General features: G+C 36.8%; 1 protein-coding gene across 1 annotated transcript in view; it reads right to left on the reverse strand.

The window, feature by feature from the left end:
- Positions 1 to 18,783, reverse strand: part of LOC124607240 (ATP-binding cassette sub-family C member Sur) — a 410,012-nt gene that overhangs the window by 19,945 nt on the left and 371,284 nt on the right. Inside the window, exons 24-26 of the mRNA XM_047139518.1 lie at positions 17,503 to 17,690; positions 9,879 to 9,982; positions 8,141 to 8,337 (exon numbers count right to left, since the gene is read on the reverse strand). Of these exons, the coding sequence (XP_046995474.1) occupies positions 8,141 to 8,337; positions 9,879 to 9,982; positions 17,503 to 17,690 (489 nt within the window). The remainder of the gene's footprint in view (positions 1 to 8,140; positions 8,338 to 9,878; positions 9,983 to 17,502; positions 17,691 to 18,783) is intronic.

The following is an 18,783-nucleotide window of genomic DNA, read 5'->3' on the forward strand; positions in this document are numbered from 1 at the left end:
TGAGCAATATGTTCCCAATCCTCCAACTGTTATTGCTAGTAGATGATCCCGATGATACCACTGCTTTTCTATTCAAGCAATTTTTTATTTGGCCTCACAAGGGCTGAGTGGACCCTATACCAGACCTCCCTACTACAGAAACAATCTGAGGAGGTACCAGGAACCAAACCTGAAGGCACTGATGCTAACCAGTTGGCTATAGAGGCAGGTGTTGTATCATAGAGTATACTCATTTTTTAAAAAAAATTCATGTGTAATATGAATTGTTGTTTTTCACTCTCCTAATATCCACCCTTAATTTGGCCAAGAACTTGTTAATGAATGTTGTATCTGAACTAAAAAGTTCCTTTCTAGAGCCTAATCAGTGATGGAAAGAGTATGTGAGAATTATTGGTACGTCTTATATTTTAATTGTGTAGATCTTTTTATTCCATTTTCTCGTCTTCTACTACTTTCCAATTGTTCCCTCCTCTTCTTTTTGCCCTATTCGCAAATGTTTTTCTCACATTCTTGTGCCTTTTCTATTATTTCCTTTAATATCCTTTCACTCTCTTTTAAGGTCCTTCATTTTTGCCCCTACAATGGCAACACTTCATTTTTAGTAGACTCTGGAATTCGAATCTCATTTGTTAGTGAGTTGGTGCTTTTAAATCATGTCCAGTGGTTTGGATCTTTTCAGATCGAGATGTTTGAGAGACCTCTACTTTCTTCAAGTATTTGTTGATCTGAAGCTTTCTTGTTCATTTGTGCTGTCTTTTCTTTTTATTTGCTGAAGGAAAAATCTAGGAAAACTATAAAATTATGAGATTCAATCATGTTTGTAAATTTGTCTGTTTGTCACCCTACACCTGTGATGGCAGATGAGTCGACACTTGTGAGTATTAGGACTCACAGAAATAAATGTTACATAAATTCCTAGTCAGAAATAGTTGGTGAAAGCAGCAGAATAGTAATGTAAATGGCAGAGCAGTGGCCTCTTTCAGTGGAGTCACTGTCATATATAATTGTGAAAATGATAATGTTTCACCACTTATTTGTTATTTAATTCCTTCTGAATACACTATTGCAATTTGAGCTTTGTAGTCATTGTCAGGTGGTCCTGCAACTAACATACACTTTCCAGCATTAGTACATCATTGTGACATTACAATGGAAATTCATACAAAGTACAACAGGTAACATACCAATATTGTCCTTTCAAAATAAGTTACATTTCATGTCATGTTATGTGTTGAGAACATCATCTTTCAGGCATTCATCTGGGATATTATTAATTCTTGTTTCAACATTTCGACTGACAACTTTGCAGGCATTCTCACTTGGAAGATTTTTAAATCACTTCACACAACACTGTGGAGTAAATGTGCTTTATCAGAGATAACACTGTTGGTAATAAGAGCTTCAGTCATAGATAAAAAGTTATGCATCTTAGAGTAAAACAAATCAGGCACATAGTCTGCAAATCCACAGTGCTTATAAAGTATGTGGTTGATTATTATGGATGGCATATGTTGGAATGCCAGGCATTGAAGACATGGAACAATATTTCCTTTGAGAGCACAGATGTGAAACAAGTGGTGTGCATGACTTGTCAAACTGGAAACCTTCATCTTGGCTGAGCAGGTTGTCTGCTAATTGCATTCCACTGCTTCCTTGACCGTTGAATCCCATAAGGATGACACTGTGGCTATTATCACAACTATCCTGTAATCCATGGAATGGGCAGTGGAAATACAATGTTCAGCCATTCCACATTTATTGGGCCACAGAAGATGGGATTATTATCGGCATTCAATGCAACATTCTTGTGCAGTATGCATTGCTTGTCCTGTGTAATTTTTATCACATGCACAAGGAATTTCATAGATATCAGGCTGTTGTGAAAGTAGATCATCTTTCACAGATTCCAGAAGAGCTGCTGCCTTGGCCGATGGAAGGGAGATCTTTTGGGACACTCAAAAGAGAAGTACATTTCCAAACCAGGAATATGTATTCTCTTCTGACAACATAGCACTCTTGTTGCACAATGATCTTAGTGTGGGACTTACTTTATTAAGTCCATATGTACATAAAATTTTCTAAATGAAGAACTATTACCCTGTCAGTATTATGCATTCTTTAAATCTGTCTTTGAATGTGTGGACAGTTTTCCATACATATTCAATGTGGCATGAATCACATTTTATTTCATATACAGCATGTACCCTTCAGATCAGTCTTTTTCATTTTATGTCTTAAAAGTTGTTCTAAGTTGTTAGTTGTGCACAATCCAATTGAACATTCATTTAAATTTTCTTGTCATACATTTCTAATATCAAGTCTGCCCTGTTTTTATTTTTGATAGTGATTTCTTATAAAATATTTAGTTCCTTATCTACTTCCTCTGCACTCAATGGCAGACTAACAAGATGATGTATCATAGCATTGAAAAATTCTCATTTATTGCTGGGTAGATGAGAAGAAAGACTGCTAATGACATGATCAGTGGTGATTGACTTAAAGAATATCCCAATCTCATGTCTCATTGTTATGAAAAGGATTGTTGCTGCTCACAATATAGTGGAGATGCTGAGTCGCAGATAGGCACAACAAAAATACTGTCACAAAATGAGCTTTCAGCCTATGAGATCTTTGTCAAAAAAAGACAACAGACACACACATTCACACAAATGCAACTCATACAAACATACCAATCTCATGAATGTTATTTACATTGGAAACATTTAAATCAAAGAAACAGTTAAATCAAAGAGACTGGTGAATTTATTCTATTGTGAAGTTAGATTAGAGCAGTGTGCGATTTGCAGGGGGGGGGGGGGGGGGGATGGGGGGGATTTCCCCCCATCTGCATCAGACCATCCCCTCCTCTGGTTTTAGTTTATGCGTCCCAACCTGGGATGTTTATTTCCCACACACTGGAGTGGAACTTTACATATAATTTAAATTTGTGGAGCCGAACACTGAAAGTTTGTAATAAGTCCTACTATTAATACTATTAATATGTTTCAGTTTTCTATCATCAGAATAAGTACAGCTTTTCACAAATGTGCCTCTACTTTTTGAATTCCTCTCATATACCTGTATGTAGATGATTTTGTAAATAAGCTTTACCTATACTGCACTTTTAAAGATATAACAAGGGATGGCTTTTCTGATAGTGCACACGCGTGAATAGTGAGTTTCGGCATTAACATCTATTTATAAATAGCTGTTTAACCATGCATATCGCCATGGACCAAGCTAGTAACATATATAATTCTAATAACCCCCGAAGACATCCCCCCCACTGGTAAAAGCACAAATCACATCCTGGATTAGAGATTAGATTAGATTAGTACTTGTTCCATAGATCATGAATACAACACTTCATAATGATGTGGAATGTGTCAGGTTAATAAAAGGTGTCTATACAAGATATTACATCACACAAAATATTACATGACACTTTTTTTTTTTAAGGGAGGGAGTTGTTGGGGAAATTACCCACTTACTATGTCCAAAAATTCATCTAATGATTAGAAGGAGTTGCCATTAAGAAATTCTTTTAAATGCTATATGGCTATCTGTCAGACTTTTGATGCTATTAGGTAAGTGACCAAAGACTTTTGTAGCAGCATAATTTACCCCCTTCTGAGCCAAAGTTAGATTTAATCTTGAGTAGTGAAGATCATCATTTCTCCTAGTGTTGTAGCCATGTACACTGCTATTACTTTTGAATTTGTTCGGATTGTTAATAACAAATTTCATAAGTCAATATATATATATATATATATATATATATATATATATATATATATATATATATATATATATATATGCAACTCATACAAACATACCAATCTCATGTATGTTATTTACATTGGAAACATTTAAATCAAAGAAACAGTTAAATCAAAGAGACTGGTGAATTTATTCTATTGTGAAGTTAGATTAGAGCAGTGTGCGATTTGCAGGGGGGGGATGGGGGGGATTTCCCCCCATCTGCATGCAGTTAATCTGTGTGCAGTTAATGTACGTAGCCGCTTAAGGCGGGTGACCTTGAAGCAGACTTGAGCCGCTGAGCGAGGCTGCCGGGCAACACGGGCCCTAGTATTACTAGGCCTGTGTTGCTGAAAAATCAAGATTGCGCAACACTGATAAGGCGCGCTGGCTCTGTGCGCGCGAGTGGGGGCCGGAAGTTCTGACGTCATGGTGGTTGATAACTGTGTCGAGAGGCAGCAGCATGTTCATCCGACTCGAGGCAGCCGCACGAAGCACACAGCCATATATATATATATATATATATATATATATATATATATATATATATATATATAGAGGGAAACATTCCACGTAGGAAAAATATATTTAAAAACAAAGATGATGTGACTTACCAAATGAAAGAATGAAAGTGCTGGCAGGTCGACAGACACACAAACAAACACAAACATACACACAAAATTCAAGCTTTCGCAACAAACTGTTGCCTCATCAGGAAAGAGGGAAGGAGAGGGAAAGACGAAAGGATGTGGGTTTTAAGGGAGAGGGTAAGGAGTCATTCCAATCCCGGGAGTGGAAAGACTTACCTTAGGGGGAAAAAAGGACGGGTATACACTCCCACACACACACATATCCATCCAAAGATTGGAATGACTCCTTACCCTCTCCCTTAAAACCCACATCCTTTCGTCTTTCCCTCTCCTTCCCTCTTTCCTGATGAGGCAACAGTTTGTTGCAAAAGCTTGAATTTTGTGTGTATGTTTGTGTTTGTTTGTTTGTCTGTCGACCTGCCAGCACTTTTATTTGGTAAGTCACATCATCTTTGTTTTTATATATATATATATATATATATGGTGAGGCTACAGTGAAGATCTCTAGCTCTTTAAATAAGTGTCTGCAGGATGATCTTGGATGAGCTCAAGCAATTATTCCGATTACATGCTTTTGCGTAATGAACACTCTTTTACTCAATGATGAGTTACCCCAGAATATGATGCCATACAAAAGCAGAGAATGAAAATAGGCGTGGTAAGCTAATTTACTGAGATGTATATTGCCAAAATTTGCAATGACCCTAATAGCATAAGTAGCTGAACTCAAACGTTTCAGCAGATCCTCAGTGTGTTTTTTCCAGTTCAAGCCCTCATCAATGCATACACCTAGAAATTTTGAATATTCTACCATAGTTACCGATTTCTGATCGAAGTCTATATTTATTAATGGTGTCATTCCATTTACTGTCAAAGTTTAATGAGAGCTCATTTGCAGAGAACCACTTAATGATTTTCTGAAAAACATCGTTTACAATGTCACCAGCTAATTCTTGTCTGTTGGGTGTGATAGCTTGTATCATCGGCAAAAAGTACCAGCTTTGCATCTTCGTGAATATAGAATGGCAAGTCATTAATATATATTAAGAACAGCAGAGGACTCAAGACCAAACTTTGCGGCACCCCATTCTTGATTGTTCCCCAGTTCGAGAAATCACCAGTTTTTTGCATATTATGTGAACTGCTTATTTCAACTTTCTGCTCTCTTCCAGTTAGGTATGGTTTAAACCATTTGAGCACTGTCCCATTCATGCCACAGTACTTGAGCTTATCTAGAAGTATTCCATGATTTACACAATCAAAAGCCTTTGATAGATCACAAAAAATCCCAACAGGTGACTTCCGGTTACTCAGAGCATTTAATATTTCATTAGTGAAAGTATATATAGCATTTTCCATTGAAAAACCCTTCTGGAAACCAAACTGACATTTTGCTAAAACTTCATTTTTACAAAGGTGTGAAGCTACTTTACAATACATTACTTTTTCAAGACTTTTGGATAAGGCAGTCAGAAGAGAGATTGGGCGGTAGTTGTTGACATCAGATGTATCCCCCTTTTTATGCAGTGTTCTAACAATGGCATACTTTAGTCTATCTGGGAAAATACCCTGATGTTCACCATTTAATTCTTCATGTATAGAGTCAGTTTTGTCAAGAGAATCCTCAATGAATACCAATGTGTCATTTGCATGTATCTATAATAGCAGATTTTACCTGTTGTCTGTTGGAAATAACTGAAAAAGAGTGTTTCTTAGCTATTCGTAACTATATAAGATTCTAACTAAACAGCTTCTGCAATTCAGCAGATAAACTGCAGTTTGTGTCAGTTGGGCCGAGTAGAAGGAGAAAGAGGCAGGTGCACAGGACATGAATGCAATGACACATGGAAATCAGAGCCAGTGAAGTGCCTGGTTCACTCACACAGAACATCCTAATTAGTCCTGTCACAAACTTATCCTATCATACTTGGAACTAGAGCCACCTGTGAAAGCAGCCATGCCATAGACCAGATCTGCTACCATTTCATTACAGCATTTTATGTGGGCATTAGCATCAACTCGTTATGCACCAGAATAAATGTGTACAACCAAACTGTGGCCAAGAACAGAACTGATTATCCATTGATCACAACATGTGATCTGGTTCCTTTCTATCCAGTACCAGCCTTTTTGAACTATGCCGAAAGGAGTTACCCTTGCAATACATGCTAGCTCCTGTAATCCTTCTGGCCTTCATCTCCACTAATCCACTGCATCTGCATCTTGTATCCAATAGTTTCTCCTCCCTCTTTCATGTCACCCCCTCCCAACCCACACCTCCATGTTATCAACGACATGAATCGCATGAACTCTCTGGCTCTGGACCAGTGTGTCATTGCATTCCTATCCCATTTACATGCCACCTCTCTCTCCTGCATTCCTAACTCTCACATCTGCTGCCTCTCTCCAAGCTGCCAACTACCCTCCCCAACTCCTCCTCCCACATCCTGCCTCTTTCTACCTCTACCCACCTCACCCAACACAATCCGCACCCCAACCTATCTACTGAACTGCAATCCCAGTATTGTATGTTCAGCCAGCACACTGTACCCATATAGGTGTGTGTGTGTTGTGTAACACAACATGAAATGCAACTATTTTCATAAGAATAATAATGGTATGATCCCTATTAAGAGTACACTTGGCGTGACTTTTCATCATGTAAATTGTAATTTCATAATAATGTATTACCGATAAAATATGTACATTAGCTGCTCACTCTAAATTGTAAAGGATTCATATGAAACCCAGTGACGTTTTCATTTTTTTTTTTTTTTTTACTGTCAACAACTCAATGCTCCTACTACTCAATGAGTTGTCTTCTTTACTCCTAAATTACATATTTACATCTTGTGACAACTTTTCTTGCCATATTTATCTAATGTTATTTTGTAACCCAGGTGTTTATACAATTTACAAATAGTCTAAAGTAAAGTACACCTTTTTTTTTTAAGTCTTCAATAGTACTCACTACTTGTAATGAGATATGTGGCACATAAACTTTAATAATTGACACAGGCTTACAAACAGGAAACAGAATCTTAATTCTTTCAACATGACAGTCATTGAAGGATTAAATAATGAATGTTATTGACATTATTGACATGTAACACAACATGAAAGGTAAGTAATTTCAAAAGGATAATAATGGTATGGCCCCTATTAAAAGAGTACACTTGTCATGACCCTTCATGGTGTAAACTGTAATTTTACAATAATGTATTAATGCTGAAATATGTATGTTAGTTTCAGAATTACTTGACAGTGACTGTAAAGCTGAAACTGCAATAGAGTATCCAGAAGCACATCAATAACAGCCAAACAGTGAAAGCATTATCATTTAGATAGCTGCATTTCTTTCTACATTCCCTCTAATAAAAATGTGAATAAATTATTACTATTTGTAACTGACTGTTGGTGTACTTTACAGTAGTAGCCTACAGTGGCTGCCTCAGCCTGATAATGTTTAATTTAACTGGTTCCACATCCCTAAAGGCCACCTGTCTTGATGAGATTTATTAAACACAATGTGTGAATGAGTATCATCCACAAATATTGTTACAGTTCATATTTTACTTTCATTTTGAAGAAATATTAATTTTTATTAGTGTTCTTGTTTCTATTGCATACTTGGATGATAAGAATGAAGTGAGACATTAGTAATAACTCTTTAATGGGATATTCCATTGAAAGTTATGAACAATTCCCAATAGTCATCATGCCTTCTGATTTTATTCAATATTAAATAATTATATCCAGCTGGTACCCACATGAATTTAAAACTGTCTTACCGCTATAGTAATAACTGTGCGGCCAGCAAACGCTTTTGATGCTGCAGCTAGTAAGGCTTCTTCAGTTTCTGGATCAACAGAACTCGTCGCTTCATCCATTATCAAACAGGCTGCACCGTGCAGAATAGCACGAGCAAGACAGAATAGTTGTCTCTCCCCAGCACTGAGGTTTTCTCCACCCTCTTGAACTTCAGCATCTGAAAACCCAAAAACTTAGAAGAAAAAAATTCTTGCAGTGTTATAAAAATTATAGGTAAATATAGCTTTTCCACTAACAATAATGTTCCTCAATTTTACATACCACAAGCACATGAGTGTATAACTCTTCCTAGCAGTATCTTCCATGTCAAGGAGAAACGTGGCCTTTTCACAGAAATGTCTACATCTTCATCTATATCCATACAAAACACAGCAGAGGGTACTTCCTATTGCACCAGTTATTACATCTTCTTCCTGTTCCAATTACGTATGGAGCATGGTACATAACATGGTTTAAACACCTCTGTGAGTGTAATTAGTTGACTCTTGTGTTTGCAATCCCTACAGGAGTGATACATGGGGGTCGACACATCTCTTACACCACACCATTCAAGCTTTCTCAGGAGCACAGAATGATCAATCACGTAGAAAGCTTTTGTTAGTTCCAAGAATAAACCAGAGATTTTTTTGTGGTTGTCCACTGTGTTTATGACAGGGTTTATCAGGTTGAAAGTGGCTGTTTAGTTGGCTATGTGGTCTGAAGCCATGTTGACATCCAGAAATAATATTATTCTTGTTGAAGAATGTAGTCGGTTGTGAAAGGAACACTTTTTCAATAATTTTTGAAAACTCTGAGAGCAGTACCCATACATTGCTGATCACCTTTTCGATATAGGGGTATTACTTTTGCCATTTTCAGTTGCTGTGGGTAGATACCACTTGATAAGGATGATTTGTATATGGCTAATAAAGGAGAGGGTATGTGTCTTGCTGTTATTTTTATAATATAATCTGGAATATCATTAATATCAGCTGAATAATTACTCTTCAGTGAATTAATGGTATTTAGGAGTTCCGTTGGGCCTACTAGACTGAGGAACATGGATATATTATTTATTTCAATAGATGAAAGCTCTTTCAGTGTTGTATTAGGTGGATTTCCACATTTTTCCTACACTAATTTTCCAACAACAGTTGCATAATAAGAATTGAAGTTCTTTGCAACTGCCCAAGGAGCAGTGAGTTTCTTGCCATTGTGTAGCATCACAATATTTTTGTGAGTTGTCTTCATCCTCGAAAGATCCTGCATAGCTATCCACAAGAACTTAGTTTTATTGGATGACTTCATAATATATATTTCATTTTCCTTAATTTTTGTGTCTTTTATGACACGTTTCAAAACTAACTTGTAATTTTTGAAATAACTAAGAAACTCAGCTATTGGTATATAACTTTATCAGATATTCAAATCAAAATTTTGTATTTTATATATAATTCTTTTTCCCCTTCACTAACAAGTCAAAATAAACTTAACAACTTATCCCCAGGCTCTTCGGATCTTTCAGGGAATAACTGTTATATGTCTTCCATGTTAAAGAATGGCCAAGTGAGAAAAACTCAAAACAGAAGTGGTGTGGTTAAGACAAACACAGAACACACTAACAGTAACCTCCACCCATGGAAGGAATTCAATAATTCACAAGGAATTCAATAATTCATCCCAGAACATTTTTAAAGGTAATGATCAGCTTTACTTTACCTAATTTTCCAGGATAGCTGCTGACAGTTTCCTTTAGCTGAGCTAGTTCTAAGCTCTTCCAGAGTTCAGCATCTGTAAACTGTGCACTTGGATCAAGATTTTCCCTGAAAATATTTTACATCAGGTGATTAAGTAGATTTGATTCAATTTGATTTGAATTCTATTTGGTCCTGTTAAGTCACAGTCTGTACAAATGTTGTACTGTAATGTAGGACACGTCAAAGAATTCAAAAGAGAAGAGAAACAAACAGTACCGGTACTGCAAATAATACACATACAAGGTATACAATTTTACATACATCAGCATACAATATTACAATATTGTTTATAATATGATACACCTTTCATAACTTAAAGCTCTAGAAATTCATTTAAATTACACAGAATGTGGTTTATCAGGAACTGTTTCAGTTTCCTCTTGAATATCTGAGGGCTGTCACTGTCCATTTTATATTCAGTGGGAGCTTATTGCAAATTCTTATTCCAGATTGGATAACTTATTTTTGTACTATATTGAGTCTCTACAAATGCTTTACTTCTGCCTTGAGACATGACTGTGAATGTCACAGTTAGTTTGGATTTTTTTTTTATTACAAATATCACCAATGATACAAATAGCATCAATGAGTAGATGTACTAGCCTGTGAGTGTCAGTATCCTAATGGTCTTGAATAGGTGCCTACATGATGTCCACTTTATAGCACCACAGATCAACCTCACAGCTTATTTTGGTACTTTAAAAAACTTTCCCACTTTTGCAGTATTTCCCCAGAATCTTATAACACACACACACACACACACACACACACACACACACACACACACACACACACACACACACAAATCACATCATCACACCATATTGCATCCCTATATATATAATAAATAAAAATACAAATGGCTGTCTTTCAACACAATAGCATCTGACAGGATGCACAAATACGTACCACTAATCCAGCATTGTCCAGTCACTTACTCTTATATCATCCTCCTCCCATCCCTACCCCACCAATAGGGACTGTCACCAGTCAGCCACCAACTCTGAAGGCCTTTTGACATCAGTCATTTTTATTGCTTTTCATGTTAGTATCTTCCCATCCTCAATGTCAGTATCTTCCCATCCTCAATGCCATTAGTGAGTGATTGCTTACCATGCCGAGTTGGAATTTTTGATACATTCCATGCAGTTTAAATGTCATCCACTTCCCATTCTCATTCCCATACCAACCCCTGTGTGTCACTTCTCATCAGGACTGTTACCATTGAACCAAATAACTGTAAATACCACAAATATAACCCTGTTATTCTCTGTTTTTTACCATTTTTAAGGTGCCCTATTCCTACCTAATTCCAACCTACTAAACTCCTAGGGATGAAATGTCACTAGTTAGCCTAGCTGTACTGAAAACTATAAATTCAACACTAATATTGGTCTTTTCCAATTATTTTAATATGTCACCTTCTTCCCACTCCCACTCTTAGCGGTGTTAGAGGTATCTTCCCAGCGTATATTTTATTTTATTTTATTTTATTTTTTACTTGCTCTAGACTTTTTAAAGTTAAATGTGCATGTCACCACTTTCCCAATTTTCATTGACTAGGGGTGCTAGGCATGTTTTATCTCCATTGTATAATTTATTACAAAGTAACAGCAAGCTGCATTTAAAATTAAGTGAACTGGAATTGGTCTGAGTGTTCCAGAATTATGTTTTAGATGTAACGCCTTCCTCTTGCGCTGCCATTCCTAGGTGTTAAACATTATCAGGGCTGTGGTTCTTGGTTACTTTTACATGTCATTCTCTTCACAGCCCATCCCACCCCTGATGGCACCAAGGCTGTATTACCTGAACAGAATATTTTTTGATGGTACTGAGCCTTGTTGAATCTGCTCAAGGGATTGCACAGTTATGCTCACATGCCATCACTTCTAAAATTGGATAATTGAAACTCCTCCAGGCATTCCAGAGCTATCATGGAAAACACACACACACACACACACACACACACACACACACACACACACAAGTTTTGGTTATGCACCAGTTCATAGTCTCAGCCCCTCTGCTATTTAGTAAGTTGTTGCCTTTACTCCTTAAATTATGTACTTTCCACCAAGACATTCCAGGCCATATTAAAATTAAATTCCATCAGTGTTCTAATTAGGTTACTGCCACTGTGCAAGTGTTATGTTTTAGTTCTGGCTTTCACTTTGAGTTAAAAATGGCAATATAATGTGAGGAATTATTCTTATTGATAATGACTGCATATCATCTGTGTGACACACACTCCACAGAAGTCCAATTTTAGATATACGAGGGTTGTCCACAAACTAAGTTAGGTTTCTATTTCTATCTGCAGCAGCACTATGATCGCAGTTCCGAGCATGTGCGGCAGTTACTCTGACTCAATGAGAAGACATGTACACCATTTTCAGATCACTGCTGCCAATGTGTGCTTTTTAGTGCTTCTTTATAATGTCAGCCGTAATTGAAAATGCCGCTGCGTATGAAATCAGATCTGTGATTCATTTTCTAAATGCAAAGAAAGTTAAACCAAAGGAAATTCAACAACAAATCTGTGAGGTTTACGGACAAACTGCTATGAGTGATACAATGATTAGAACATGGGTCAGATTGTTCAATGTGCACGATGAAGAACGAAGTGAACACGTGTTTGTGGTTACTGATGAACTGGTTCACACAATTGAAGAGAAGATTAAGCACAACCGTAAGTTTACACTTAGTGACCTTGCTATGGCAGTTCTACAAATCTCACGATCATTAATTCGTGAAATTGTCACTGGAAAACTGAAATTTGGAAAACTTTTTTAACATGGGGTACCCAAAATTCTTACTGAACAAAACAAAAAACAACGGATAGGTAGTGCACTTCAGTTTTTGACACGCTACAATGAAGGAGGCGATGGTTTTCTTCCTCGGATAGTCACGGGGGATGAAACTTGGGTATTGTATGACACCCCTGAAACAAAACGGCAATCAATGGAATGGAGGCACATTTCAACCCCAACAAAGATTAAGCCTAAGCAAATCTTGACACCTCGAAAAGTCATGTACACCATTTTTTGGGTCAGAAAAGGCATTTTGCTGACCAAACAATCAATGCACATGGTTACTGCGAGACCATTAAGAAATCGTGCTGCACAATGCAGAACAAATGCCAAGGATTACTGTAAAAAGTGTTGTTTATTTCCATGATAATGCCTGACCTCACAAGGTAAATGTAAGCAAACGGCTCTCACGGGAATTTCACTGGGACCCTTTTGATCATCCCCCATACAGTTCGGACCTCGCTCCTAGCGACTTTTATCTCATCTTACACCTACAATCTGTCCTTGGTGGTCAACACTTCAGCGATGATTACGAGCTGAAAGAACATGTTACCATATGATTGAATACACAGGCGGCAACCCTATATGAAGAAGGCATACAAAAACTTGTGCCACGCTATGACAAGTGCCTACAAAATTTCGGAAGCTGTATAGAAAATTATTTGAACAGTTTTAGATTTTTGTACAATAAATTTTTTTCTGTATCTGTACACGTTTGTTTTACATCACCAAACGGACCTTACTTTGTGGATATACCTCGTATAATCGAGAGATGATGATCAATGAACCAGGAAGCGCTCACAGGAAAAAGTGTGTGAGAAATGCTTAAAAAAAAACATTTATAGTGAAGGTAAATGCTCTATTTATTTAGAAGGAAATGTAAAAGACAGTCTGCAGCATAGAAGCAACAACAGAAGAGAAAAAATGAAAATTTTGAACTTATAAATCTGGCAATATAACAAACACATCCCTACCAAAACTAAAGAGCTGGACACTTTTCTTATTTGAAGCAGCATAAAATACTAAAATGTTTTCATCCCAGTGGAATCCATCCAAACACTACAGTAGCAAACATGAAAGTATGTTACACCCGCAAGCACCTATAAAAGGTAAGCCATCACATTAATTTAAAAAATAATAAATAAAATGAACTGTAATAGTTTTTGCTGTACACAAATATTTCTGTGCCATAAAATGATACTTAGTAAAAATCAGTTTCAGAAGTTTTCAGAAAACTTACAGCTAAATAAATAGTAAATTCAATACAGGCATTATATCATAGTGTATTCAGAAGTAAGAATACAAAATCATTTAATCCATCACAGAGGCAGTGTGAGTATCATATAAATGATACTTAAAAAGATATAATAATAATAATAATAATAATAATAGGTATAATACTCCGGAAAATCAAAAGAAACTTCGAAAATTCTCAGCTTATTGAAATAGAAGAAAATGTCACCAAAAATAATTCTAGAAATTTTTATCAAACTATTAAACACATACTTCAAGGATATCAGGCACCAGGTATTTGTTTCAAAGATGAAAATGGCAAAAGGGATTATATAACAAAGAAAATTGTGAAATTATATCAAAATTTTTTGAAAAGCTGTTAAACTGTCTGGTTCTAACAGATAAATTAGAATTTACAGTGACACCTCAAAATCTAGAGGAAGATTTCCCACCAACAGAGTTAGAAATTCATGAAGCCATCAAAACACTCAAAAACAATAAAACAAGTGGTGAAGACACCATTACAGCAGAATTATCGAAGTGGTCAGAACCAAAAATCATAAAGGACCTACAACATTTGAGAAAATTTGGAAAACTGAAAAGATTCCAGTTGAATGGAAAACAGCATTAATCCACCCGCTACATAAAAAGGGAGACAAATAAAATATCAGTAATTACAGAGGAGTGTCACATCTTCCAGTAGCATAGGAATTATTATCAAAAATTCTCTGGAACAGAGTGGTAGATACTTTAGACCAGGGCTTCCCAACTTTTTCAGCTGGCGGACCCCTTCTTCAGTCAAAAATCCATGGCGGACACCTAGTCAGTCAAGAGCACAGTAACTTTAAATTTCAGAGTGAACCCATGGGAACTGAAAGCTTCTTAATGCAAGTAGCCATGTTCCCAATGACACCCCCTCCCCCCACCCCATCCCCGAAGTATCAATAGTCTTTGGTTTACAGATGGATGAAAACAACTTGAAATTAACGACTCAATTTCAATTCCCACTGTATCCAGACACCTACTAGTGGATTTACTCCCTTTGTTCAACACTACAGCCTGATTAAAATTACTTGGTAATTGAAATTTCGCACGATGGAGCTGTCTTCCTCCAAGAGCAATCAACGTCACATCCAAACTGTTCGCTGTTGACAAGCTGCCGCTTATGGTCTGTTCACTTCCACTATTTGGCTACTGTTGTGTAAGGAGCACGCATATTTCGTAACAGTCGTGTGTGTGTATGTGTGTGGGTGGGTGGGTGTGGTTTTTCATGAAATCAGAAGAAAAATGTTCAAATGTGTGTAAGGTCTTCCTTTGGTCGTCCTCCCTCCTCACTTGTTTCAGCTGGAAACTTCCCTTGTTGTGAAGGCGATGCAAAAACTGCACCCTTCTTCAGTGATTCTGACTTCAGCCACCGATCCATGTTAGCAGTAATAAACTGGTCAAAAATCGACTTATGAAACAGGTAGTGCACTGACAAAGCAAGTTTAACATTTAATGATGCCTGGGGCTGCATACGTGGCAGCGAGCGCTGTGATTGGTCGACAAAGCTCGCTCAGCGCATGCGTAAAAGGTTTCAGCGCGTGTGGTGCCGTGAGCCGGGGCACAAACGACCCCCGTATTGTTGCTAAACAGTCGATCAGAGAAGCCGCATTCTCCGGCACTAAACTGTGTATACGTTCTCACTTAGGAACTGCAAAGGCTGCTTGGGGATACGACCTGAAGTAAAAGTACACAAGTTTTTCACACGAAAAAAAAAAAAAAAAAAAAAAAAAAAAAAAAATAGTGATGAATTTGATTTTCACATTTTTATTCAATAATTTTACTCATTATTTTACACGATTTGGTGAAAGGTGGCCGCAGACCCCTTAGAAAGAGCCAGCGGACCCCTAAGGGGTCCATGGACCACAGGTTGGGAAGCCCTGCTTTAGACGAACAACTGGGAGAATATCAGGGTGGTTTTCGAAAGGGAAGATCCTCTGCAGAACACATTTTTAACTTAAAGTCAATAATTTGCCATAGAATGTTAACCAGCAAACCCATAATAGTGTCATTTATTGATTTCAAGAAAGCATTTGATTGTATAGACAGAGAAACAATAGATAATGTCATTAGAGAATTTTGTGTTAAATCAAGATTACCAAATATAATTCGTGAAACACTAACAGGTACAATATTTAAAGTCTAATTTATGGGAGAAGAATCTCAGCCACTTAAAATAAAAACTGGGGTTAGACAAGGTGTTGAACTGTGTTCTAGAAAAAATTGTAAGGATCAGGAATTAGGAGCTAAAAAATCACAAAATTGAACCAATAACTCTGGGAAGGAAAACAAATGGAATCAAGGTAAACTACTTGGCTTTTGCGAATGATTTTGCAATACTTTCAGAAAACGTGACAGAAGCAGTTATTCAGATAAACCTTCTGGAAAAAATAGCAAACAGAACTGGTTTCAAAATTTCAGCTGAAAAAACAAAATTCATGACAAATATAAAAAAATGCACCAAAATTCATAGAAACCCAAATAGGTAAAGTAGAGAGAGTAAATAAATTTAAATATCTTGGAGAGACTACACAACAGAATGGACTAGAAAAATCTGCAATAGATGTAAGAATTAACAAAATGGAAAGAGCATATGATTTGACCAAAAATATTTACAACAAGAAATGTATGTCTAGAAAACAAAACTAAAACACTACACCACAGTGCTACAGCCAGAATGTTTATATGGATCTGAATGCCTAACGATGAACTATAAGATGGACAGACTAGAGGTACTGGAAAGAAGGATTATTAGAAAAATAATCGGTGCAATAAAAACTGCAGATGGTTGGAAAATAAGAAGTAATTAGGAGATCTACATAAATATAGAAAAATATCTGAAGTAATGGGCAAACGAAGATTAACCTTTTTTGGACACCTCTACCAAATGGATGGAAATAGACTAACAAAACAAATACTCCTAAAAACAAAGATGATGTAACTTACCAAACGAAAGCATTGGTATGTCAATAGACACACACAAACAAACACACACACAAAATTCAAGCTTTTGCAACCAACGGTTGCTTCATCAGGAAAGAGGGAAGGAGAGGGAAAGAAGAAGGGATGGGGGCTTTAAGGGAGAGGGTAAGGAGTCATTCCAATCCCGGGAGTGGAAAGACTTACCTTAGGGGGAAAAAAGGACAGGTATACACTCGCACACACACACATATCCATCCTGTATTTCTGGAAGAAGAAATTGGGAATAGCATGGATTTCGGAAGTAAGGAAAGATCTAGAAAGAAACAACATCAAAGAATCAGGAATAGCAGAAAGAAACTGTTTTAAAAATAAAATTCTATATTTGGAAGGTTTTCAAAGTAGAAGAAATAAACAATCAGGAACAACATGGACAGAAGAAAGGAAGAGACTTCATGGGGAGACAATGAGGGAACACTGGAAAAATATCAAACATCAACAAAGGAAGAAGAGGAACTGAAGTTGTTAATGCGATCTTAGTTGGTCAATACAATTGTAAAAAAAAAAGAATGTTTAACTTACCTTATTGATCCACTGAACATAATCACATCTTGAGGAATGACTGACAGCCTTGATCGTAGGACTTGAAGAGGAACCAATGATATATCTAAGCCATCAATTTTTATAGTGCCTTCATGTACTTCAACCATATGGAAGAGTGACATTACAAGTGACGATTTACCACTGCCTGTCCTTCCACAAATACCTAACTGTTCCATGAAACAAATAAACAATTCTTACAATCTACTTAGAAGAACATTGCTATCAACTACTACACAAACATGAAAACACAAAGGTGGAGGCAAAGATGTTTCTTATACATTTAGAAAAATATCAAAAACTTGTAATGTGCATGGGAATATTAAAAAATAAGTAATAAATCATACTTTACACTAACAGGAAGCATAAACCACTCAAAGCACAGTGGTGGGGCAGAAAAATTAGCAGAATTCAGTTAATAATAATAATAGTAAACAACATTACACTAATGTCAAAAATGTTGACAACTGAGTGGAATAAAGAATGTACTAGATTTGTGAGCATCACACAATATGAGACAGATATGGAAAGAACTAAGAGAATTCAAACAATCCTTTCCTCCAGCAGTTCCCACTGTACATGATCCATGGAAAGTACAACATGGGCATGTTAACTATGCAATGTAATTACACCATAACAGTAAGGAAAGTTTAATAATTGGCTCTATGTCCTACATAGGTTCTAGTACTTGTGAAGTTGTGAAAAAAAAGGTTGCCAGATTTGGTCTGACACGTGAGGTAAGCTTAAATAGTCAGAGCTCCTATTCACTAACACTAACTCTGTAACATTCTGGTTGCAATTCAGAACACTCTACAGACCTGACCACAGGAACAGAACATATAACAACACTCACCATTTTGAAATAGCTGTCTCTAGGTATTCCTCAAAATGGCAGTGAAGCTGTAGGGAGGAAACTATCTGTATAACAGTTCATAGGTATGAGAGTCAGTCATATCAAATCAGAAACTCTGGTATCTACGAAAACAACATAGTTTCAATCCAATCCCATCAAGACCATTTTTTTATCTTGTCCCCCCCCCCCCCCCCCTAGTTCTCACACTTTAATTTATGTCTCGTGGTCCATTTGGACCATAATTATAGCCTTAGAAATACGTAACTCCAGAACATTATTGTGCCTGTTCTGTGGCCTGCAGGGTACTCAAAAAGGCCCCAACTTAAATTCGAATAAATTTTCAACCAGCCCCCTCAAAAACCTTGTCAAGGTTGACTTCAAGACAGTAGTTACACAGATTGTCCTTCCAG

The sequence above is a fragment of the Schistocerca americana genome, chromosome 1, assembly GCF_021461395.2.
Source record: "Schistocerca americana isolate TAMUIC-IGC-003095 chromosome 1, iqSchAmer2.1, whole genome shotgun sequence".
Classification (NCBI taxonomy): Eukaryota; Metazoa; Arthropoda; class Insecta; order Orthoptera; family Acrididae; genus Schistocerca; species Schistocerca americana.